This window comes from Carcharhinus amblyrhynchos, chromosome 30 (assembly GCF_965287045.1).
Source record: "Carcharhinus amblyrhynchos chromosome 30, sCarAmb.v2.hapA, whole genome shotgun sequence".
Classification (NCBI taxonomy): Eukaryota; Metazoa; Chordata; class Chondrichthyes; order Carcharhiniformes; family Carcharhinidae; genus Carcharhinus; species Carcharhinus amblyrhynchos.
The window spans coordinates 18,520,060-18,544,941 of NC_137353.1; the positions used below are offsets into that span (position 1 = coordinate 18,520,060).

The 24,882-nt window shown below is 42.2% G+C and overlaps 2 protein-coding genes across 3 annotated transcripts in view; one reads left to right on the forward strand and one right to left on the reverse strand.

Annotated features, from left to right (window-relative positions):
* The window catches only part of LOC145360152 (draxin-like), a 49,418-nt gene that overhangs the window by 22,760 nt on the left and 1,776 nt on the right, over positions 1-24,882 (reverse strand). Inside the window, exon 1 of one of the 2 annotated variants that reach the window (XM_080215141.1) lies at positions 2,242-2,318. The exons of the other annotated variant lie outside the window; for it this stretch is intronic. The gene's annotated coding sequence lies outside the window, so the exon portion shown is untranslated. Of the gene's footprint in view, positions 1-2,241; positions 2,319-24,882 lie in introns of those variants that run through there. 2 annotated transcript variants of the gene reach the window in all.
* On the forward strand, positions 9,502-24,500 carry mad2l2 (mitotic arrest deficient 2 like 2). The gene is made up of 9 exons (XM_080215149.1): positions 9,502-9,686; positions 10,165-10,216; positions 14,710-14,828; positions 15,045-15,116; positions 17,572-17,672; positions 19,752-19,846; positions 20,853-20,926; positions 21,688-21,780; positions 22,173-24,500. Exons 2-9 carry the CDS (start codon positions 10,177-10,179, stop codon positions 22,212-22,214), a joined length of 636 nt encoding a protein of 211 aa, XP_080071275.1. The 5' UTR covers positions 9,502-9,686; positions 10,165-10,176; the 3' UTR covers positions 22,215-24,500.

A 24,882-nucleotide genomic window follows, 5' to 3' on the forward strand; every position in this document is an offset into this window, starting at 1 on the left:
TCAAAACGTTGGCCCTATTCTCTCCCTAGGGATGCTGACAGATCTGCTAAGATTTAACAAGGAAGATAGGAAATAGGAGCAGGAATAAGGTTTGTAAATGGGCCCCTCAAGCCTACTGCAATAAGATTATGGCTGATACGATTTGTGGCCTTTTTCCCATTTTCTTGCCTGACTCTCATAAACTTCAACTTCCTTCTAGATCAAAAATCTAATTCAGCCTTGAATATATTAAATGACCAAAATGGTGCATAGCGGCCTTCCTGAATCGTGTAGTCTGTGTGGCTATAGATACATCCACAGTGCTGTTGGGGAGGGAGCTCTATGATTTTGACCTGGTGATATATTCCCAAGTCAAGATGATGTGTGACTTAGAGGGGTGCTTGCAGGTGATGGTGTTCCCCTGGGCTTGCTTCCCAGCTCCTTCTAGGTATTAGATGTTATAGAGTCATTGGGCGCGATTTTCTGGTTGCGCTCGTCCCAAAGCTGGAAAATCCCACCCAAGGTCAATAGACCTTTGAATGAAACAATTCCTGTGGCGGGTGGCACAGGAAAATTCCCCCCATAGAGTTTTACAGCATTTGTGGGCATCGAAAATGTTTTTCAAAGAAACCTTGACATGTTACTTGCTGCAGTGTATCTTGTAGATGGCACAGTAGTGCAATCACGTTTTACTGGTGGGGTAGGGAGTGAATATTGCTTTATCCTGCATAGCATTGCATTCCTTGGGTGTTTGTTTTTGGACTGAAGAAAGACAATGGAAACTATTCCATTACGCTCCTGACTCATGTCTTGTAGATGGTGGAAAGATTTTGGGGCTTCAGGAGGTTGTAGGAATACTGCAGTGAATTATTCAGTGTTCTTTATGACCACGTGAATTACAGTAGCTAGCGATCCATGGTTAGGGAGAGGAAAATCAACCAGGAAATCTCGTCCTGAACACCATCTAGTGCCTCCTGCTGGAAAATGCACGTGACATGCGAAGTATGAGGACAGGAGTTTGGTTAGTGGTGATCCCGTTATGGTGAATACTGCGCCCATATTGTCGGGGCCAACAACAACTTGGTCCGTTTGTGACCTATGAATCTGTACCCCGGCAAGAAAGCATCCTTTAACAGACTATCGGGGCGAAAGGAATTTAGACAGAAGGGAGAAAAAGGAAAAGGTCAATGTGACTGACGAACCATAAGACTGGACTTTGCAAAAATATATCACACAATAAAAAAAATACAGCATTACACATCAATATCCAGCTGTGTGACTAAAAGGCGGAGGAAGTAATGTTTGGAAAGGATAATTATTTTCCGCGGGAGTTATTCAGCTTTAAATCTCTATTGTTGAACGGGTATCTCCCCGGCCTCAGGGGTAATGTTAATTATCTGCAGCTCCCCATAGAGACACTCTCTCATCTCCCATCTGCTCTAACACCAAACATCGCTTAAGCTTCCGAGATAAACTTGCAACATTTTCCGTAAGTACCCCCAGGATTCCTGTTCTCCGGCATCACATGTATAGATTGGCCACTTGCATTGAACACCTTGGCTACAGCCCGAACCTACTAACAACTGTCAGGAACATGCTTGGTGTCAGGTTCACAAAGCATTGTTTCCAAGTCTCATTAGACATCTAATCACCTCCACTCCAATCCCTAGGGTATGGTCAAATGTTCAAAGCAGTGCCGGAGTCCAGCCACCATACAGACCGTTCAATACCCTTAGTGTCCAATACAAGACACAAAAGGGTTCAAACAGTGCGCGAACTTCTGCTCCTGTATTACTGGATATCAAATCCCAAACACTTAGCACACGCTTGGAACATACCTTTTCCAATCTGAATAAGCTACTGCCAATCAAATACAGAAATTTAAGAGGATCTTTTCTGCACACAATGCATGTTCGTTGCTCCCCACCTCGTGCGATACTCAACACACCTTAGAGTCCTTTTCAGTTTGACAGAAAGCAATTTATACACAGATTGGGTTCCTACCCAGCGGCTCGAGAGAGAGAGAGGTGCAGACACAGACATACACACAGACACATCGACTGACAGACAGACAGACACACACTTTCATTCTGACAACCACCTGCTATTGTCTCTGCTCCAGTAAACACAAACATTATGAAAATCCTAAAAGAGTCATTTACGGATGGGCTGCAGGTGAATGGACAGCCATCGCCCTGAATAACATTTGAAAAAGGGCGTCTTTTTGAGATTGAGCATCACCGCCGTAAGGACACTTCCTACCTGTCTGTCGCCGGGGGGACGGGGCACAGAGAACGACCGCTGTCCACAACCTGATACAAGCGAAGATTCAATATCCCAGAGACTGGGACAGAGCTGAGCATCCGCGCTCCCGGGGCGCGCTCTCGACAATGATGTCAGCGACAGACGGGGGCGGGCGCAACCCGAAAGAATAAAGAAATGCAACCAGAGAAAGAGAAAAGCAAATACAAAACAAAAGATTAAAAACTAGAGGGAGAGGGCCATGCCCACCTAATAAGATCTTTGCCCTAACTGAGTTGCTGAGGAGGTGAATAGAGGGAAACGAGTGGATGTTGGGGTACATGTGAGAAGGTTTGGTCCTGCTAGCTAAACCGAGGTAATTGGACATGGATGTGGATAGGAAACTAGTTACGAATATAGGAAGCAAAAGACCATTCTCAGATTGGTCGTTGTGACAAGTGGTGTCTCCCAGGTAACCGTGTGAAAAATGTATGCTTGGCATGTTTTATAGAGGAGGATATCCAAGAGTCTAATCTGGGAAAGAGAGTGGTGGAAGGTGGAACGTGGAACGGGAGGATAGATTAGGTGTGAGCAAAGGGTAACAGATGCAGTTTAACTAACACGGTGTAAAAACGTACATATACTAACACAGGAATCAGAGACAGTCCAAATAGGAACGCATTGGGAATAGATGAATTTAGGATTTTTAAAAAGATCATCCATAGAATATGAGCGTTGCTGGTTGGGCTAGTATTTATTGCCCATCCCTAATTGCCCTTGAGTTTCAGAGGCTCTTAAGAGCCAAAAACATTGTGGATCTGAAGTCACATGTGGGCGAGACCAGGTAAGAACGGCAGATTTCCTTCCTTAAATGGCATTAATGAATCGGGTTTTTTCACAACCGCTAATAGTATCATAGTCATTAATAGATTTTTAATTCCAGAATTGTATGGAATTCAAACTTCACAATCTGCAATAGTGCGATTTGAACCTGGGATTCGAGAGCATTACTCTGACTTTCTAAATCACTAGCGCAATGACAATATCACGATGCCATTACTTCCCCGGGGGCCTAGATAGTCAAGTACGGAAAAGCTAACCAGTAAATACAAAAAAAATCGAAAAGGTTAATAAGGTTTGGCTTAAATCAGGAGGCATTGACCATAAAAACAAGAAAACACCACAACTAAATTGCGGTACGAGACTGGGGACGTTTGTATTATAGTCTCTGAGGATGAAAAGATTGAAGGGCCACCTGAGTCAATGTTTAAAATAACGAAGGGACAATTTTATGCCAGGGATGACTTTTTGCTTCAGTAAGGCAGTTCAGAATAGGGATTGACAGTCATAATAATTCAAGTTATGCAGTAAAAAAAATCCCAGGAAACAAACGCCTTAATTTACTGTTACAATAATTGTCACAATACAGAAAATACCGACCAGAAGTCACAGGTACATTTGAGATGCTTAATCAGCGATTAGATATCTAGGGAAGTAAAGCCTTGAAAGGACCAGAAGAAACAATGGAGATTGGATTTAAAGGATTGAACTGATGTTCACAGAATCCCCACAGTGCATAACGCTGCTTCCTTCTCCACAGATGCTGCCGGGCCTGCTGAGTTTATCGAACATTTTCTGCTTTTATTTCATTTCTAATGTTTGTTATTGTAATATATTAAGTGAGAGAACATTGCAGGACAAAAAACTGAATACAGAAATGGAAATGCATTAGCCATCCCTCAACCTAGGGAGAATCATGTCATGTGACAGACATCAGATTAATCCAGTTTTTATGATCAGGGAAACACAAAACAGATAATAATGAGATTTTAATTGTGTTTCTATTGACAAAAAAATTGCAGCACAGAAATAAGGCAAGAGGTGCAAGTGGTCCATGCCAGTGTTTATGGTCCACACAAACCTCCTTCTATTTCCATCTTCATTTCACCCAACCAGTATATATTTTTTCTCATTGGTGTTTTTCTAGCTGCCCTTTAAATATATCTATCCATTCACCTCACTGATAAAAATTCTTACCACTCTCTGGGTAAATAAGTTTCTTCTGAATTCCCAAGTGGGTTCATTAGTGGCTATCTGAAATTCATGATCCCTGGTTTTGGTCTGCCCTCTACATTAACCCTATCAATCCCTTTCTTAATCATAAACATTTCTAGGAACACAGGAAAACACTATTTTCTGTTTTGTATCCATCCTGCAAATCATGGAACCAAATATCATGAAGAAGGTCATTCAGCCCAATGTTTTGGCTCTTTGATAGAGCTACTCAATCACCCTGCCCCACTCCAGCTGGGTATTTTTTCCCCTCAAGTATTTCTCCAATTCCTTTTGAATGTTACTTTTGAATCTGCTTCCATCATCCTTTCTTATCACAATAACTTGCTGTGTAAAAAAGTTTCCCCATTGCAGCTCTTATTTTTTGCCAATCATTTTAAATTTATGCATGAACCTGCAAATAATAGTCTGCTGACTGATCAGATAAGAGTTGAAAATAGAAATTAACAATTTGGTTGTGATATAGTCTTGGAGTTCTCAATAATGCAATATTTCTGTTGCTTGTGTATAAAGACTGTAGTAACAACAGATTAAAAGGTAATACACATATATTGACATAAATCCATTTTGTCGAAGCAAAGATTTTCACTATACAAAAATGTTTTGTATTTTTGTTTCGGTTCTATCTAACTAACTGATGCTTTTTTCATTTGAACAATGTCAAAAACAAAATTGCTGCAATGTTTTCACCAATTATGGCATCATTCAGCTGCTGAGTTCTGAGGAGCTCTTAGCTAAGTAGCAATAGGTGAGTCACAGCAAGTTAGTTATATTACAAAGAATGAACTAAAAGGCAATGAAGTTATCTGTGATGATTGTTATTACTATGTTGACACCGCCTAACAACACAGTCATGATGTGGAGTTGGACTGGAGTAAGTAGTCTCAATACCAGGTTAAAATCCAACAAGTTTATTTGGTAGCATGAGTTTTCGGAGTGCTGCCCCTTTGCCAGGTGAGTCACCCAATGAAGGGGCAGTGCTCCGAAAGCTCGTGCTACCAAATAAACCTATTAGACTTTATCCTGGTGTTGTGAGGCCAATTACTGTGCATAACACAGTCACCATGGGGGTGAGCTACCTTTGCTATCTGAGATGAACTGGGAATGCAGAAAAGAATGTATAATCTTAAATGATACAATGCATAGCCCAATGCTGTATTGTGCTCAGGTTGTAAAGTTAGGTACAAAACTATTTCTGAATTCTGTACACTTGGAATACGATGATAAGGACAAGGGAGAAATTTAATTTAACTGAATGTTTTAATGTTACCTGACTCAGCACTGCCCAAGAGCTGATTCTGGGGTCGCACGGCGGTTAGCACTGCTGCCTCACAGCGCCAGAAAATCCAGGCTCAATTCTCGGCTTGGATCACTGTCTGTGCGGAGTTTGCATATTCTTCCTGTGTCTGCATGGGTTTCCTGCAGGTGTCCGTTTCTTCCCACAATCTGGAGAGGCATGATGATTAGGTGCATTGGCCATGCTAAATTCTCCCTCTGTACCTGAACAGGCACCACCAGAGTGTGGCAATTAGGGAATTTTCACAATAACTTCATTGCAGTGTTAATGTAAGCCTATTAGTGATAACAATGAATAAACTTTTTAAATTGTGGACCTTTGTCTTGTCTACATATATGGGGACTAGTAGGGACTGTTGTTAATATTCAACATTCCTCTCAATGCTGTATAAAAATATTTATGCACTACAATGAATGGAAACAATTTTCTGCGATGTACTGGGACATGAAGCAGTTTGATAGCTAATTGGGAGAAAACGATTTCTGCTGTTTTGAGGAGGAAGAAATGAAGGAAAGTTTTAACTGATTTAGTACACAGTGAGTGTAGTTGTAATAGGTTAATAGAATAGACGTGCAAGTTACACTAATTTTGACACTAATTTTAACATTAACACTAGAGCTGGCATTAGCATGCTAGCAGGATTGGCTTCAGCCAATACCCCTTCATCAATGAAAATAGCAAATTGCAAAGTCTGGGTGGCACAGACCTTTCAAGAAAAGGCACATAATTGCACCTCTTCGTTGCAAATGGCAAAAATTGTTGATTTTCTTTGTTGTTCACAAACCATGCACATCCTGATTGAGTGGAGATATTAGCATATTACTGGAATTCCTAAACAAAAGTGGATGATGACTACTATTTACACAGCTTGATGCATTTCTTGAACAAATATTGAAGTTTTACATCGAACCAGTGGACTCTCAGCCTATAGCATCTGTGAAGGTTTATTCAGTAAGCAGTGAATTACTTTCCATTACAGAAACACCATCCACTAGATCCTGGGCAGATATTGAGATTGTGGATCTCTTGGTTCTTTATCCAGAGGTGATAGATACAGAAGCCACTGCGATGGACAGTGACTATGTGCAAGGAAGCCTTTTGGACCTGAGTTGGTAATGAAGGAAGAGGTCATTGTAGCATTCAATGATCTACTGGATGGTGGTGTCCTTATTCCAATCAACAGCCAAATCATATGATGTCATTTTTTTTGAGAAGTCAGCTATGTTTCTTGTGACTGAGCCACATTCAGATCTTTATTCCACTGAACTTACCAAAACAATGTCTAGTCTATCACAGGTTTCATGGTTAACCATGAGTCTTCCAGAAAGAACACCACGCTTGATTCCATGCTTGAGTTCAAAGTATCAGAGTGCCAAAGAGTTGGTAGCACCTGTTTCTGAAAGTAAATTGATGCCCATACGTCAACCCTAACTAAACATTTTCTCCCACTAGGGCTATCTTTCACAGCAAAGGCTGACGCAGAACGTTCAGAGGTCTACAACTTAATGGTCCTGTACAAGAAATCTAGCTTCATATCAACTCAGAGATTCATTCTATTGTAGACAATGATGTTGACTTAGCTTCTTATCCTCAAAAATTCTTCCGATTCTCCACAGTGGAACAGTCTCATGCAAAGAAAAGGCAATATTACCCCTGCCTACAGAAAGAAACAAATCTTTCAAAGCTGACATCATGAAGCCATCTTTTTCTCATTTGCTGCAAGCCTTTGGAAGTGTGTCATTCTTCTCGTCTTCGTCAAGATTTGATAGAATCTCAGATCTTCAATACCTTTTTCATCTTCAATTCAGCAGTGCTCATTTGTCTTCTCAGGTCTTTCCCCAGAGTGCTTTGAGGCAGCTGGAGATTCCTGACAGAGTCCTCGTTTTTTTTAAGTTCAAGAGAGTTCAAGTGTTGATGATCTTCAGTCTTCTCTCTTGGATTAGTCTTTCTTTGAAAAGGATTTGTGGTCCTCCAAATTCAGCACTCCTAAAATCTACACTCTGATTACCAGCAGTCCTGTGAAGTTGCTGTCTTATTTCACCCAAGAGAAAGAGGAATGCCCACATGTCCCCAAGGCCTCTTCCCAAAGAGTCAAGTACCTGTGGGAGACTGAATCCCTCATATCAGTGACATGGGGTGGGGGAAGAGGGCTGAAGAGCAGAAGTAAGAGTTGGATAGAATCTGTAGCAGTGAAAGGAGGTTACAGGAATACAATTTAAGTAATTAAAACATAATTTCATGTTAAGTTTTTAGAAAATATGAAAGTAAACGTAGTGCAATGGGCTAATTGAATAGTTACTTGTGCTCATGCATGATGTAGGCTATGATGTATGTAACATCAGCAGCCATATGCTAGACTCTCTCCAGAGATTGGAATACCCTTATCTTGTATATGGCGTTAATAAACTGGTTTAAAGCAAGTTCAAGAGTAAGATCATATTCAGTCTAGATAGGATACATCATGCAGACCAGAAACCAACAATCAAACCACAAATGTATGAAAAAATGAGTGATTTTCAAAGAAAGTCAGGTAACTTTTTGAACCACAGGTAACTGATAAATGGGGAGAGAGGCAAGATGGGAGTTAAGGTAGTATTATCCTTTTACATTGTGCTAGCAACCAGCCAACGTGTTGCATCGAATGGCTTCTTGTTCTATGCTGATGAATGCCGCTGATACTGTGTGTTGTCCAGATTTGGAAGTTGCTGGATGTGTGATATTAAGTCTGGACAAATAAGTTCCATTTGGCAAAAGCTTATGTTTCTTCCCTGTTCTTCCCTCTGGATAGCTGCCTACAGTTTGGGGGTGAAGTTAAAGAATGAAAAATCAGGTGAATAGTGAGACTGAAGGATGTGAGATGGGATATAATGGTGGAGTAAGGCAAATGCAAGAGGATAGAGCGGGTGAGGAAGTGTATATGGGAGTGTGTGTGAGAGAGGGACTGAGCTGAGGGTATGTGGGAGGTGTGTATGTGAGAGGGGGTCTGAGATGAGGTTATGTGGGAGGTGTGCGTGTGTGTGAGAGGGGGACTGAAATGAAGGTATGTGGGAGGTATGTGTGTGAGAGGGGGGCTGAGATGAAGGTATATGGAGGTGTGTGTGAGAGAGAGAGTGGGACTGGGATGAGAGTATGTGGGAGGTGTGCGTGAGAGAGGGACTAAGATAAGGGTATGTGGGAGGTGCGAGAGGGGGACTGAGATGAGAGTATGTGGGAGGTTGTGTGTGAGAGAGGGGGGTGGACTGAGATGAGAATATGGGGCAGATGTGTATGTGTTAGAGAGGGACTGAGATAAGGTATGTGGGAGGTGTGTGAGAGGGGGACTGAGATGAGGGTATGTGGGAGGTCTCTAAGAGGGACTGAGATAAGGGTATGTGCAAGATGTGTGAGAGAGGGACTGAGATGAAGGTATGCGGGAGGTGTGTGAGAGAGGGACTGAGATGAGACTATGTGGGAGGTTGTGTGACAGAGGGGCTGAGATAAGGTTATGTGGAAGATGCGTGTGTGAGAGGGGGTCTGAGATGAGAGTATGTGGGAGGTGTGTGTGTGAACGAGAAGGGGATTGAGATGACAGTATGGGGAAAATGTGTGTGTGTGTATTAAAGAGGGATTGAGGTGAGGATATGTGCGAGATGTGTGTGAGAGTGGGGCTGAGGCAAGATTATGTGGGTGATGTGTGTGTGAGAAAGAAGGGCTGAGGTGAGGTTATGTGGACTGTGTGTGTGTGTGTGAGAGAGAGAGAGAGAAAGAGAGGGGGGTGCTGAGCGAAGGTATAAAGCTGGAAGAGGTGAAAAGGGCACAACATTGACACTACTCGCGTTGTTTCCGTTGAGTTCAAATTGAAGCGCGCGTGCGCGCGCGACAGCGTTCGGGCACGTAGGCTGGTGACATCACGGCGCAATGCGTGGCCGGAAAACAGCAGGGTCACGGTGAGGTCAGGATGCGGCCTAAGGCGGGGCGCTGAGGAACAATGAGCCAGCCGGCGGAGTAAATTTAGAGTGTGCTCAACAGCTGGCGGTGGCGACAACAACCAGTATTCTTGGTGCCCGGTTTCGCTGCTGGGAAGCCGGCCTTGGCTAAGGTTTCTCTGCTACCTCAGGCACGGGTTTCACTAATATCTCCACACTTCATTGACTAATGCGCAGCTCAAACATTCATTGACCCTTCCAATGCACCGGTGTTGGACCACATATCAATACTGGCCCTGTTAACAGGGGTACTCTGTCTGAAACTGGCAACATGTTAATTGATCTAAAATTGAAATAATAGAATTTGACATGTTCGATCTGATGAATGCTCAATGAAAATCATAACACACATTTCAAAAGAAAAAATGTGTTAAGATATGGAAACGGATTACTTGCTCTCTACCCCTATAAGATACCCCCTAGGATCAAGCTTTTGTTCACCTGTCCGAATATTGTACATGGCTCAGTGCCAGTTTTTTTTACTAACGCTTCTGTAAATTATGTCGGTACTATTTATTACATATTGTTCAGCTGCAGGTGGGATAAGGAATAAACAATTTTTAACCATGCCATCTGAATTAATTACAGTTGATTTTGTTTCTCCGACAGGTGTTCTTGGACATGGCTACGCTCACACGACAAGACCTCAATTTTGGACAAGGTGCAGTTGTTGTTATTCAATCATTGTTAGTCAATGATTTTCTGTATGAAATTATGTTTTAAAAAACTATTTTATCAATTGACTCCTTTTGCTCCCTTCAGAAGCTACTAGAACATAACATAACATAAGAAATAGGAGCAGGAGTAGGCCAACTAGCCCTTCGAGCCTGCTCCGCCATTCAATAAGATCATGGCTGATCTGTCGTGCCTCAGTTCCACATTCCCGCCCTCTCCCCATAACCCTTAATCCCCTCTCTCATCAAAAACCCATCAACCCGCGTCTTAAAAATATTTAGAGAGGCAGCCTCCACCACTTCAACGGGCAGAGAATTCCAGAGATTCACCACCCTTTGAGTGAAGAAGTTCCTCCTCAACTCTGTTCTAAACCGCCCCCCCCTTTATCTTGAGGCTATGCCCCCTAGTCCTACTATCCTTTCTGAGCGGGAAGAGTCTCTCCACCTCTATCCTATCCATCCCATTCATCATCTTATACGTCTCAATGAGATCTCCCCTCATTCTTCTAAACTCTAACGAGTACAAGCCTAATCTATTCAGCCTCTCCTCATAGCTCAACCCCCTCAACTCTGGCATCAGCCTAGTAAACCTCCTCTGCACTCCCTCCAAGGCCAAAATATCCTTGCGTAAGTACGGCGCCCAAAACTGCACACAGTACTCCAGCTGCGGCCTCACCAACGCCCTATACAGCCGCAGCAAGACCTCCCTACTTTTATATTCAATCCCCCTCGCGATGAAGGCCAGCATCCCATTCGCCTTCCTGACCACCTGCTGCACCTGCAAGCTGGGTTTTTGCGACTCATGCACAAGGACCCCGAGGTCCCTCTGCACCATCACCTGCTGCAGTTTTTCTCCACGTAAGTAATAATCCTTCCTACCATTATTCCTATGAAAGTGGACCACCTCGCAGTTGCCAACATTAAATTCCATTTGCCATTTCCTGGCCCATTCGCCCAGCCTATCTAGATCCTTCTGTAGACTCTCCCCACCCTCCGCACAATTTGCCTTTCCACCAATTTTGGTGTCATCAGCAAATTTCGACACCCTACCCTCGGTTCCCTCCTCCAGATCATCTATATAAATGGTAAATAGCTGAGGCCCCAGCACCGACCCCTGGGGCACTCCACTTGTCACCATCCGCCAATCCGAATAGCACCCATTGACCCCCACTCTCTGCCTCCTATTTGACAACCAGTCCTCTATCCACGCTAACACCCTACCCCCAACTCCATGCCCCCTGACCTTCTGCAATAACCTCTTGTGAGGTACCTTGTCAAACGCCTTCTGAAAATCAAGAAAGACCACATCCACTGGCTCTCCTCTATCCACCGCCCTAGACACATCCTCATAGAACTCCAGTAAATTTGTCAGACACGACTTCCCTTTAACGAAACCGTGCTGCGTCTGCTCTATCAAGCAGTTCCCCTCAAGATGCCTCGCTATTTCCTCCTTGATGACGGATTCTAACATTTTACCCACACAGACGTTAAACTAACAGGCCTATAATTCCCCGCCTTTTGCCTGGCACCCTTCCTAAACAACGGCGTAACATTAGCCGTTTTCCAATCTTCCAGCACTTCCCCGGAATCCAGCGACGTCTGGAAAATAACCACCAAGGCATCCACTATCACCTCCGCCATTTCTTTCAGGACCCTTGGATGCATTCCATCCGGTCCTGGGGACTTGTCCACAATCAGCCCCTCCAGTCTGTCGAGCACCACCTCTCTAGTAACAGTAATGTCATCGAGACCCTCCAGTCCTACCACCTTTCCATCGCTAACATTCGGCAAATTATTCACGTCCTCCTCCGTGAAGACCGAAACAAAAAAGTTATTGAAGACCTCAGCCATATCCCCATCCCCTACCACTAAGTCCCCCTTCTCATCCTCTAAGGGACCAACGTTCACCCTAGCCAGCCTCTTCCTTTTTATATATTTATAAAAACTCTTGCTATCCTTTTTTATATTAAGCGCTAGCCCAGCTTCATAGTTTCTCCTACCCTTCTTTATCAACTTCTTTGTCAATCTTTGTTGACATTTAAACCTCTCCCAATCCTCTTCTTGCCCACTACTCTTAGCTACTCTAAACGCCTCCGCTTTTAATTTAACACTTCCCTTCACCTCCTTCGTTATCCACGGCTTATTACCTCTCCTCCTACGGTCCTTTTTGACCATCGGAATAAATTTCTGCTGAGAACCAAGAAAGATCTCCTTAAAGATCCTCCACCGCTCCTCAGCAGACCTACCTTCCAACGCGCTCCCCCAGTCCACATTCGCCAATTCTTATCCTACCGTACTCCCCTGTGTTCAAACAAAGGATGCGTGTCCGGGAACCCACTTTCTCCTCCTCCATCTGCACCAGAAACTCCACCATACAATGATCACTGTCCCCAAGAGGATCCTTCACCGCAAGTTCCCTAATTCTACCCGCCTCATTACATAGCACCAGATCCAAGATAGCTTGCTCCCTCGTCGGCTCCAACACACACTGTTCCAGGAAACTATCCTGGCAGCATTCCAAGAACTCCTCCTCGAGCCCACTGCGTCCAACATGGGTCGACCAATCAATATGCAGATTGAAATCCCCCATAACTATGGCCGTTCCATTCCTGCACGCTGCACTTATTTGCGCGTTAACAGCCCGCCCCACCTCCAGATCATCATTGGGGGGGCCTATAGATGACACCCACCAGCGTCTTCCTCCCTTTGCTGTTCCTAATCTCTACCCACAACGATTCCACGTTCTGCTCCTTGGCTCCAATATCATCCCTTGCTACCACCCTGATGCTATCCTTAATCAGCAGAGCTATGCCCCCACCTTTTCTCTCCTGCCTATCCTTCCTAAACACTTGATACCCCTGGACATTCAGCTCCCAGTCCCTGTCACCTTGCAGCCACGTCTCTGTAATGGCCACCAGATCATATCCATTTGTGTCGATCTGCGCCACCAACTCATCCACTTTATTCCTAATGCTTCGCGCATTCAGATAAAGCACCTTCATCCCAGCCTTCACCTGGACCTTATTTGCTGGAACGCCACCAACCATACTCACGCCCCTTACTCCCTCTATTATTGGGACATCCTCGGCCTCTATCCTTACCTGTACCGTCTCCTTAACTTTAGACCCCGTAATGTCACCTACCCTCACACCCTCCCCCCCCTAATTAGTTTAAAGCCCTGTCTACAGCCCTCTTTACACGATTAGCCAGCACTCTGATCCCAGCACGGTTCAGACCAACCCCATCCCACCTGAACAGGTCCCACCTACCCCAATACTGCTGCCAATGCCCCATAAATTCAAACCCATTCCTCCCACACCAATCCCTGAGCCACCCATTCACTTCCTTAATCCTATCAACCCTACGCCCGTCTGCACTCGGTTCAGGCAGTAACCCAGAGATGACCACCTTGTCGGTTCTACTTTTTAATTCCATTCCCAGCTTTTCATACTCCCTCCCCAGATCCTCAGTTTGCATTTTGCCTACGTCATCGGCACCCACATGAACCACTACGACCAGATTCTCACCCTCCCACTCCAGGTTCCTCTGCAGCCCAGATGCGACATCCCATTGACAATGGCACCCTTTCTCCCCCTGATGAGCCTCAGTGTCTGTAGCTCAGAGGCCAGCTCATCTACCTTGAGCTGGAGCTCCTCCAGCAACCTGCACTTACTGCAGACATGGTCACTGGGAGGACCCTGGGGTCCACCAGTTCCCACGTCATACAGAAACCACACATCACATGCCCCTCCATTATTCACTAGTGGTATTGAAAATTTCCACACGAACTCACCTGGCCCTTTTTCTCCAAAGCCCTTTTGATATTAAGCCCTAATTGCTCACTCTACTTCCCTCTCACTCTGCTGCCCGCTCAGACGCTGCCTGCTGTCTACACCAGGCCTCCTTTTAAACCTGGCGCTGATTTAAAGCTGGCTGGCCCACAACTCCTTCTAACCACTGCCTCAGAATTCTTAAAGCAGTAAATACAATAAATAAATGCTTTAAACAGTTCTACAAAGAACAAAGTGCTTTAAACTTATTTAAACAGGTTTTTAACAGGTAAAATCTTATCTCTCTGCTCCTTCACTCGTCTGCTCCAGCTGACTGATTGGGGTACAGTTTGATGCAACTGGTTGCCTGTTGAAGCTTGCCTGAGTAGTTACTGGACGAGTCAGTGTTGGGGACATCATAACTGAACCTAATCTCTTCTTTACTTTGGCATGTGCACTTCTGGTGGAGTTGTTGGTGGTGATTAGAAACAGAAATTTAAATACAGTATTTATTCTGCAGTCCTCTGACAGAAATATGGAAGTCTCTAGCAATTGCCTGACAATGCTTTGTGCAGTGTAGGTCCAATAGCATTCAATCTTTTTTTAATAGTTGTTTCTCTTCCCTATATTTGCCTGAAACCCAGGCATACACGACAAGTTTTGTCCCAATTTGTTACCCATGTAACTGGTCTCATCTTCTGTCTCTCCAGTGGTTGCAGATGTATTGTGTGAATTTCTAGAAGTGGCTATTCACATGATCCTGTATGTCCGGGAGGTTTATCCAATAGGAATCTTTCAGAAGAGGAAGAAATATAATGTTCCTGTCCAGGTGAGACAATGTATGAGCTTCCAGCTTGTTAATAGTCTGAAGCAATGATTTGCAGTTCATAGTTTATTTTCTGAACGTTGTATCACACTACACCACTTGGTCACAACATTTTTAAGCTTGTTTGTTATGGAGCTGACATTGGGATTTCATTCTTTATTTAAAGTTGAGAATCACTTTTTTGCTGAATGATGTAATTTTTGAATACTGTTTGTCTAGATGTCGTGCCACCCAGAGCTTAACCAATACATCCAGGATACGCTGCACTGCATCAAACCTCTGATTGAAAAGGTGAGGAAATCTTTTAATTGGCTGTTTCCATCATCATGTACAGCTATTTATATGAATGTAGATTTTTGTTGTGGACAAAATTTGTGTTTTCATGATGCCCCGATCAGTATGTTTTGTAAGTTATTTTTATCTTGAGTGATTGTTCTAATTTAAATAATTGAACAGCAAATCATTTTTAAGTTTAAAAGTAAAGGTTGCTTATCCCACATTTGCCCCTTTTCTTTTAAACACAGTCTTGCTCACCCCTCACACATGCTATCATTTTCAAAGATTAGACATAGATCATAGAATCCCTACAGTACAGGAGGACGACATTTGGCCCATCAAGCCCACACCGACAACAATCCCACCCTAATCTCATAACTTCACATATTTACCTGCTAATCTCCCCCTACCCCTACCCCGTACCCCTGACAATTTAGCATGGCCAATCAGCCTAACCTGCACATCTTTGGACTGTGGGAGGAAACCCACGCAGACACAGGGAGAATGTGCAAACTCCACACTGACAGTGGCCTGAGCCAGGAATCAAACCTGGGTCCCTGGCGCTGTGAGGCAACAATGCTAACCACTGTATTGCCGTACTAATAAAATATATAAATTAAAATATGATTACAAAGAATAATTGTCTCGGTGTCTCTTTTGTGGCAGGGAAAACGTTTCAATCTATCCAGTCTCTCCTTATACCTAAAACCATTAAGTCCCAGTAGCATCCTAGTCATTTTTTTCCTGCACTCTTTCTAGTTTAATAATATCCTTTCTATATGGTCACAGGCCTCCAGTTTGAAAAACAACATTCTATAACCATCTTATCGTCAAGCCAATTTTCGATCCAATTAGCTATCTCACCCTGGATCCCGTGAGATTTAACCTTGTACAACAACCTACCATGTGGTACCTTATTAAACAAAGGCCTTGCTAAAGTCCATGTAAAAAATGTCGATTGCACTGCCCTCATCTACTTCTTGGTTACCCCTTCAAAAAACTCAGTCAAATTCATGAGACATGATTTTCCATCCATGACTGTCCCTAATCAGTCTTTGCCTCTCTAAATACCTGTAGATTCTGTCTCCTAAAAAACCTTCCAACAACTTATCACTACAGACATTAGGCTCATTGGCCTGTAGTTCCCAGGCTTTTCCCTGCAGACCTTCTTAAACAACAGCACAACATTTGCCACCCTCCAATCTTCAAGCACCTCACCTGTGGTTGTTGATGATTCAAATCTCTCTCCTTGGGAACCTGCAATTTCCTTCCTACTCCCACAATGTCTTGGGGTACACTTCATTAGACCCTGGGGGTTTATCTACCTTGATATGCTGTAAGACTTCTAGCACTACCTTCTCTGTAATATGTACACCCCTCAAGACATCACTTTATTTCCCCAAGTTCCCTAACATCCATGGCTTTCTCAGAAATAAATATTGATGAGAAATATTAATTTAGGATCTCACTCATCTCTTGTGGCTCTGTCCATAGTTGACCTTGGTGATCTTTAAGAAACCCTACTCCCTCCCTAGTTACTCTTTTTTTGCCCTTTGTATTTGTAAAGCTCTTTGGATTCTTCTTTGCCATACCTGCCAAAGAAATCTTGTGTCCCCTTTTTACCCTCTTGATTTCTCTCTTAACTCTATTCTGACGCTCTCTACATTGTTTAAGGAATCCACTTGGTCCCAGCTGCCAATGCACGTCATATCCCTCCTCCTTCTATTTGACCAGGTTTTCAATATCCCAAGTCATCCAGGGTTCCCTTCTTCTATCAGCCTTGCCCTTTACTCTACAAGAAATGTGCTTACCCTGAACTCTGGTTAACACACTTTAGAAAGCCTCCCACTTACCAGACGTCCTTTTGCCTGCCAACAGACTTCCCCAATCAACCTTCCTGTCTACTACCATCAAAATTGGCCTTACCCCAATTTAGAATTTTAACTTTTGGGCCAGACCTATCATTCTCCATAGCTATCTTAAAACTAATGGAATTATGATCACGGGTCCCAAAGTGATACCTCACTAACATTTCTGTCATCTGCCTTTCCTTATTTTCCAAGAAGAAACCAAATTTTGCCCCCTTTCTGGTCAGGCCATCCACATACTGAATGAGAACTTCCTTTTGAATACACACAACAAATTTCTCTCCATCTAAGCCCCTAATGCTAAGAAAGAGCCACCCCCTTACATCTCTGTAAGATGTACAGAGATCTGTACATCACAAACTCTGCATTAAGGGACAGTTTTCACCCACCTCTCAAGAACAAGTAGATTAATGAAAAGTCAGCGAAATCTAGCAAAGTATCGGTTTCCCCCATCTGCTGTCTTTGTATCAGCAGAAACTGTTACTTGAAGGACTATTGCAGGTGCCTGCCAATCTTGGTTTACGTCTGTTAATATGTGGGTGATCAGCTGCTTGGGAAGAGTTGCCAATGGACTGTGACTTGCAATCTTTTTCCTTGTTTAGAATGAGGTGGATCGAATGGTGGTGGTGATCCTGGATAAGGAGCATCATCCTGTGGAGCGCTTTGTCTTTGAGATTTCCCAGCCTCCCCTACTATCTGTCAGGTGAGGTTATTTTAGCTTTCTGTTTCTTGTACTACCTACATAGGTGTTGGTTTAGCTCATTCGGCTGGACAGCTGGTTAATGATTCCACTGGTAAGGCCTCCTAGGATGAGAGGTCATTGTTTTAAATTTCCTACCCCTTATCCTAAAACTGAGTTGAGGAGAAACTATTTCTCCCAAAGGGTTGTAGATCTGTGGAATTTACCATCCCAAAGTGCGGTGGATGCTGGGACAGTGAGTAAATTTGAGGAGTTAGATGGATTTTTAATTGGCAATAGGTTGAAAGGTTATGAGGTGAAGGCAGGAAAAAGGGAATAAGGAGCCAATCAGCCATGATTGAACCGCGGAGCAGACTCGATGGACCAAATGGCCTAATCCTGCTCCTATATCTCATGAACTTGTAATTTTGCAGAGCAACGCCAACAATGTGGGTTCAATTCCTGTACTAGCTGAGGTCACTCATGAAGGCACCGCCTTCTCAACCTAGTTCCTTGCCTGAAGTGTAGTGTTCCTCAGTTAAGTCACCACCAGTCACAGCCTATGGTCATCTGGGACTATGATGACTTTACCTTTACTACCCTACGTAACCAAACGATCAATCAAATTCCTGGAATTGTTACAATTAAACTTAGCAGGGCTGATTTAATCCCTTTGTTTCAAACTGAACACTTCTTAATACCATTGTTAGATATTTCTTTTATCATGATTCTAAATATTGTAACCCTGTTCCTGCTCCCTGTACTGCTACACTGAAGCAGGCAATCCCATGAAAAATTCTGAGATCAGTAGGTATAATGAACTAATGCAGGGCAGATCCATAACAACTTGGCTGGGTCAGAAAATGCACTCGGAATTATGAATGCGTTGTTCTCTAACTTGGATCAATTAATGCTGTGGATAAAGACACTCAGGCTCTCAAATTATTGTACAACAAATCTCCTTTATTGTATTCCAACCAACTTACCACAGAGGTATCAAATGCTACTACAGTTTTGTAGCACTACAGACATCAATTTTGTTATACACAAAATATTTAACCTCTGATTTTACTTCCTTTTACACAAAATAACTAACATTTGACTTCCTTTGTTACACACACACTATTTAACCTCTGAGCTACTTTGTTAACACGGTACTTGTACTTTGTACACAGTGTATTGAAAAGGAATCAAAATTTTACTGGGAAATTGCACACCATACAAACGTTAGTAGGAGTTGGCTATATAGCCATTTCAGCCAGACCTGTCATTCTAAGGTCATGCCTGAACTTCTAAATTTTACTCCATTTTCCCATCTGATCCCTTGATGTCCTTAACACCCAAAAATATATGGATCTGGTTTGAAAATTTGAATGGAAGATTCTGACAACGTATATAACAGCAACTCTGGAAATATAGGAGGGCAAAAGGGAGAGTGCAGCATTCTTTTGTGACGAATGATTTTCCCCTAGTTGCCCCCCAACCCACCCTCCCCCCATCACCAAATGCAAGACTGTTTTCCCTCCCCCAGACATTGACAGACCCGTCTACAATTCTGAGGAGTTTGACAAACTTCGCTAACATCTCCTGAGGATTGATCGTAAACAAGTTGAAAAACTGGAACAGATTTTTTTTATTTCTGACTCTTTCTCACTGTCAGCAACTCCCTATTATGCTGATATTCTCTTTTAACCCAATGAATGAGGGGTTGCTGTAATACTGAAACAGACTGGCTTGTTCCTGAGGCTGACATCATAAGAGTGGATGATAGAGCAGCCTGGGATCCTTTGCAAAAAAAGGTGAGGAGCGAAAAGGAGAGAGAGGCATGGGAATGTGCATCGGCATTTTCTCTGTGGTTCATAGAATTATACAGGTGAGGTCAGGATCATACATGTTTGTGTTAATCCCACGGTCAAATAAACATTGAGACCAACATTTTGGAGACTGTCCACCACTGAATACCAAAGGCCAGTTGAGCAACATCCAGGAAGATCCAGTGCCCTCAGAAGTGGTGTAAATGGGAGGAAAGGGTAGATAAGGGCACTTATGTTGGTTGGATTTTCCTGTGAGATCTATTAATCTTCCTTATTGTTGTTTTTACAGCTCTGACTCGCTTCTGTCCCATGTCGAACAGCTGCTTCGAGCATCAATCTTGAAGATCAGTGTTTGTGATGCGATTCTTGACAGTAACCCCCCAGGTAAATTTTGGTTACGGTTGTGTTTGTTGGGCCCAAAGTCATGGCACTTGTGAATTTTGCTTCCTTCGGCTAGCCATCCAGGAAAAGCTGACTGGATGCAATCTGACTGTTCTTTATGCACTTTTTTGGAAAAGCAACTTTTCACGGCTACATTCTCCCCTCCTCTATTGAAGGCAACTACTTCTTCAGGGTTATGGTTTCATAGGCATCAGTTCCTCTTCAGAATCTTAGAACATGTGGAACAGTCTCCTGATTCTCAGCCCAAATTGTTCACCTATGTTTTTTCCTCTTGATGTTTATGGATGTTGTATATTTCCTTCAAAAAACAGATTAAAAAACACTAAAAGCACATTCAAACCTTCAATTCTTGATTTTCAAGCCTGGATAGTGATTTCTGTCAACTCATTTCACTGAGTAATATCATAGCTGAATGTAATTGTCAACACCGCCTCTTTTTTTTTATCCCTGATATAGAGACAAAGATAACTTTCGGCATTCCTAGGACTTGAAAGCATGAAATAAAGTCCTTCACAACAGATATGAATTCTTTGAAATCTTACTCTTCAGTAGACAAATGTATGGCTAATACATGTATAACATAGTAATGCATCAAGCAAATCAATAACTAGATAATTTGTTTTTGTTAGTATTGTTTCCATAATTCCAGGAGAACAACCTGCTCTTCTGTGAGTAGTGCCGTAGGTTTGATTACTTACTTGCTCTTGGATAGGCAGGCAGTTTAATGATTCATCCATTGCACCAAACCTTTGACCATGTAACACCCTCAATATATCACTGAAGCACTTTTAGCCCTGTTTCCCCAGATGCAGACTGGCAATTGAGCTTGTGACTTTCTAGGTCTGCAGGACTCTGTGGACTAGTTGTCAGGTGATTGAGGGAGCATGACTTTAGAAATTTACAAACCGATGCTTAATGCAGGAGCTGGGATAAATTGCGCCTGAGTTTTCTTTATTTGTATCATTAGAATTGTGCTATTTATTTCTAGGCTGTACCTTTACTGTATTGGTTCATACTCGAGATGTTGCCACTCGAAACATGGAGAAAATTCAGGTGATAAAGGTGAGTAGACCATCTGGGTAGACGTAGGGGGCTAAAGTCTGTAGTGTGCAATGTATCAATAATTGTGTAAGTTAACATTATACATGTCTCCAGTCATTGGATCAGAGAAAAGCTTTGTTCACCAAATCTAGTTAGGAATGGCATTAGACATTCGGGCAACCTTTGGAAGGTGAGAACTCCACAAATATCCAGTAATCTCCTCAGACCTTCCAGTTGTCAGCATCAACAACATCGACCATTAGCTTAATTGAATTGGCAATATCGTCACTATGGCCAGGGCAAAGGATTCACCACCTGGCCCTTCATAGCCTCCTTGTCATCCAGAAGGCTCAGTTAAGGATTGTGACAGAATTCTGCATTTACTTTGATGGAGTAGATGCAACATCCTCCTCAAAACACCACCCATTTGATTCAGTATCACCATCTACACCACTAGTGTAAAGTTTGTTTCAACACCTCCAATCCAATAACCTGCACTAAAAGATTATGAGCAGCAACATCATGTGGGACAGTGTCACCTGCGAGTTTCTCTCAAGTCACATGTTTACCTGACTTGGACATATCCCGAAATTCACTACCATCACCATTCTGGGAGCACCATCACCATAAAGGTCTGCAGCAATTAGAGGAAAAGATCAACTACCACCACTTTGGGGCAACTAGGAATAAACAGATTCCTCAACTCTGAGAACAAATACACAATGAAGACCAATTAATGCTGTGTTTCATCTTCACCATTTTGTTTGCTTATTCCCTGTTAGGACTTTCCATGGATCCATGCTGATGAACAGGAAGTGAACATGCGGGAGCCACGGTTAATCCCACTAAAAACTATGACATCAGATATCTTAAAGGTAACAACTTTAATTCTAGCAAGGGATGTCTTGTGTTTTGTTTGAGTTTCTTGTGCAGTAGCTCATGAGCTTCGATTGCAAAGTTGTTAGATGTTTATGAAACAATTTTTTGGCCAGAAGACTGCATTGGTTAGTAGCTTTGGACAGCAAGTGAGGCCATTTGTTGAAAATACCACATGAAGGATCATCTAGTTTGTTTTCTATGCACTTCTGAAACCATTGGCTGCCAATTGCAGTTGTCGAATTACCTCAGTTTATTGTAGCTGCTGCTTCATAGATTATATCAGAATATGATAACACTGACTCTTATAAACTGATATATTCAGCAGTACTGTAGTCCACTGTATACACAGATTTGCACTTAATTCTTTTTTTTAAAACATTTTTTTCAGATGCAGTTGTATGTTGAGGAGAGAGCTCAGAAAACATTCTGATTGCACATCAGATCCCATGGCCACAATGCCAAATGAAACAGATCCCAAGGCAGTGGGTATGTTTCATCATTGAATTGATTTTTGGAGTTTGAGAAGTTTCAAACTTGTTACAAGGTGAAACATGAGTAGAGGTCAAATTACAAATTGACACCTTTGGGTTTTACCCCCTTGTACTTGTGGTTTAACCATGCATTTTGCATTGTGCTGCATTCAATGAGGATGAGATGAAATTTGGTGTAATGTTATGGTTCTAGTTTGGGCTTGGAATAGCCTATCTCCAGCATGATTAGGCAATGCTTTTTAATTTAGTGGTCAGACTTTCTCTGAACAGACTGTAGAGCAATTATACAGCATTGTACAAATGCATCATGCTTATCTAGATTCTGCAGCCATCCCAGGCTCCATAATGAATTAGTCGATGGTGTGCAAGGTTCTGGCTTTCACAAGACAGGAGGGAGCAGACCTGAGACTGGTTGTGGTATGTGGAGGGGGCTTGAAACCTTGGTTTGTACAGTATTGCTAGATGGAATAAACTGGCTGAGCAGAAGAACATTTTATAAATTAAAAACATAAATCTGTGTGATATTTGTGTATTTTTTCTTTGTACATTTTCTAAAATGCATTAAAAAAAGTATTTAAATACGAACTAAACAGTGTGATATTATTAACAGCCTTTTTAAAAGTGTATTTTCAAGTCTTCTTCCTTCTTTCTCTTGGTGTAGGGAAATTGCCCAGGGTGTTTCACAGAAGTATGATAAGGCACAAATAGATGCTAAATTAGAGATGGAGATGTTTGGAAAGGTGATCAAAAACTTAGTCAAAGATGTGGATCTTAAAAAGAATTTTAAATGAGGATGGAGAGGTAGAGGAGTTTGTGGAGAGAATTTCACAGTATGGTCCCTGGTAGATTTTCTGATTTATCTTGAGTGCAAAGTGAATGACTTTTACTAGCCCACATTGAATTAATTTGCCATAATACTACCCACTCACTTGAACTCTCTAATTTCTCTTTGTAATTTTCTACTTCTATCTGGACTAAACTGTCTCTACTCATTTGGTATCACCTCGCATATCTGAGTCTCTTTCTTCAACTAAGTTGAGGCCCCCATAACATTCCAGAGCATGTCACTCCTGCCACCTGAGTATTTTTATCCCCACCATTGCCAGTTTCCAGTCCAATACAGTGTATTTGTAGTTTTGATGATTTCTTCAGTGCAACAGTAGCAAATTCCTTCTGCAAGTTAATTTGGATAATATTTGTTGATTCCTTTACCTATCTTTGTTAGCAACCCCTTCTCAAAGCATTCAAATAAATTAATCTCATGTGACATGTCCTTAACAAATCTTTGTTGGCTCTCTGCTCTGCTTAAGTTTTTGGGCACTATTCCTGATGATGAATTTTGATAGCTTCCCACAACTGACAGGACTGCTAAGTTGCCTGGTTTCTCACTCTATAGTTACAAACATATTTTCAATCTAATAGAACATTTCCATAGCTACAGAGCTTTGAAATAGTATTCAATTCCTTACATTTTGCTTCAGTGGAATTAAAAACATCATGTCTTAGGAATTTAGTTTAAATGTTTTTTTTCTTCATTCTAACATTGTTACTTGTATTAAATCCATAACTTTCTCCGTAATTTATTTTATTTTGTTTTGCTTTGCCTGTTGTGGTGCGACTGTGCCTTTTAAGAAACATATTTTAAGCATGTTCTCTTCAGTCACGAGTAACTTTTTTTCATCGTGGCACTGAGTTGCCTAACTAGATGTTCTTTTATTGCTGTTTAAAAATGGGCTTTTCAATTATTTTTAATTTGGCCTAATGTGATGTCCTGGGGTTGTATTACCCTTTTTGAAGTGATGGGTGGAGCTTGATAGGTTAGGTGGTACCTTGGGACAGCTTTTTAACAAGGGATTTAGTTCCAGTTTGTTGGAAGTTGTTTGGACTGCAGACTGGCTGTAGTCTTTCTTGCCTTTTTCTCCATAGAGTGAAATTCTGCTATTGGTCGTTTGCTAGGTAGAAACTAGAGACAAGCAGTGGCTCTATCTCAGTATGCTGAAACTCCAGGACTGGAAAGTCAGTTTCAATTCTCTATCCAAAGGACTGATTTACAACAGGGGTTGCAAAGCTGCAAGATCCAGCATCACATGAGCATATTTTTTGTGCTAAATCAGTACCTGTAGCTGTTAAGGTTTCTACAATATCATGGTTGTTTTCTTGTTTGTAATTGGTAAAAGGTGTTGTTAATTGTCTTGTATGATAATTGTATTCTTAAATAAACTTTGTTTGATAAAAGCTCTTAGTGGGTCATTTGAATCATACCTGGAGTGAAACATCTTATGCTTACCTGTGGCAAAATTCAAAGTGCAAAACTCACAATCTAGACTGACTCCACAAAACACCCCAGAGTTTCCCACTGGGTTTGTAACACACTATAATGGACCTATATTGCTGCTTTTTCTTAATTGTATATTCCTGACAAGTTTTTTGTTTCACAATTTTGAAGCTGTTAATATTTTCTTAAGTCCTTTTGTTGCTTTCTATATTTCTCTCAGATTGCTTGATAGTTTTTGTCTTGCCTTATATTGACTATGATTGCTTGTCTGGAAATGTAAGTTTTGTCTTTTAGAGATACTCATCTTTGGCTACTTCACCAATGATTTTCCA

Excerpts from the sequence above, each read along its gene's own strand:
- mad2l2 (XM_080215149.1), top strand. The coding sequence starts at position 10,177 with ATGGCTACGCTCACACGACAAGACCTCAATTTTGGACAAG. Across the intron at positions 10,217-14,709 it reads AGACCTCAATTTTGGACAAG|TGGTTGCAGATGTATTGTGT; the intron begins GTGCAGTTGTTG and ends CTGTCTCTCCAG. Across the intron at positions 17,673-19,751 it reads CCTCCCCTACTATCTGTCAG|CTCTGACTCGCTTCTGTCCC; the intron begins GTGAGGTTATTT and ends TTGTTTTTACAG.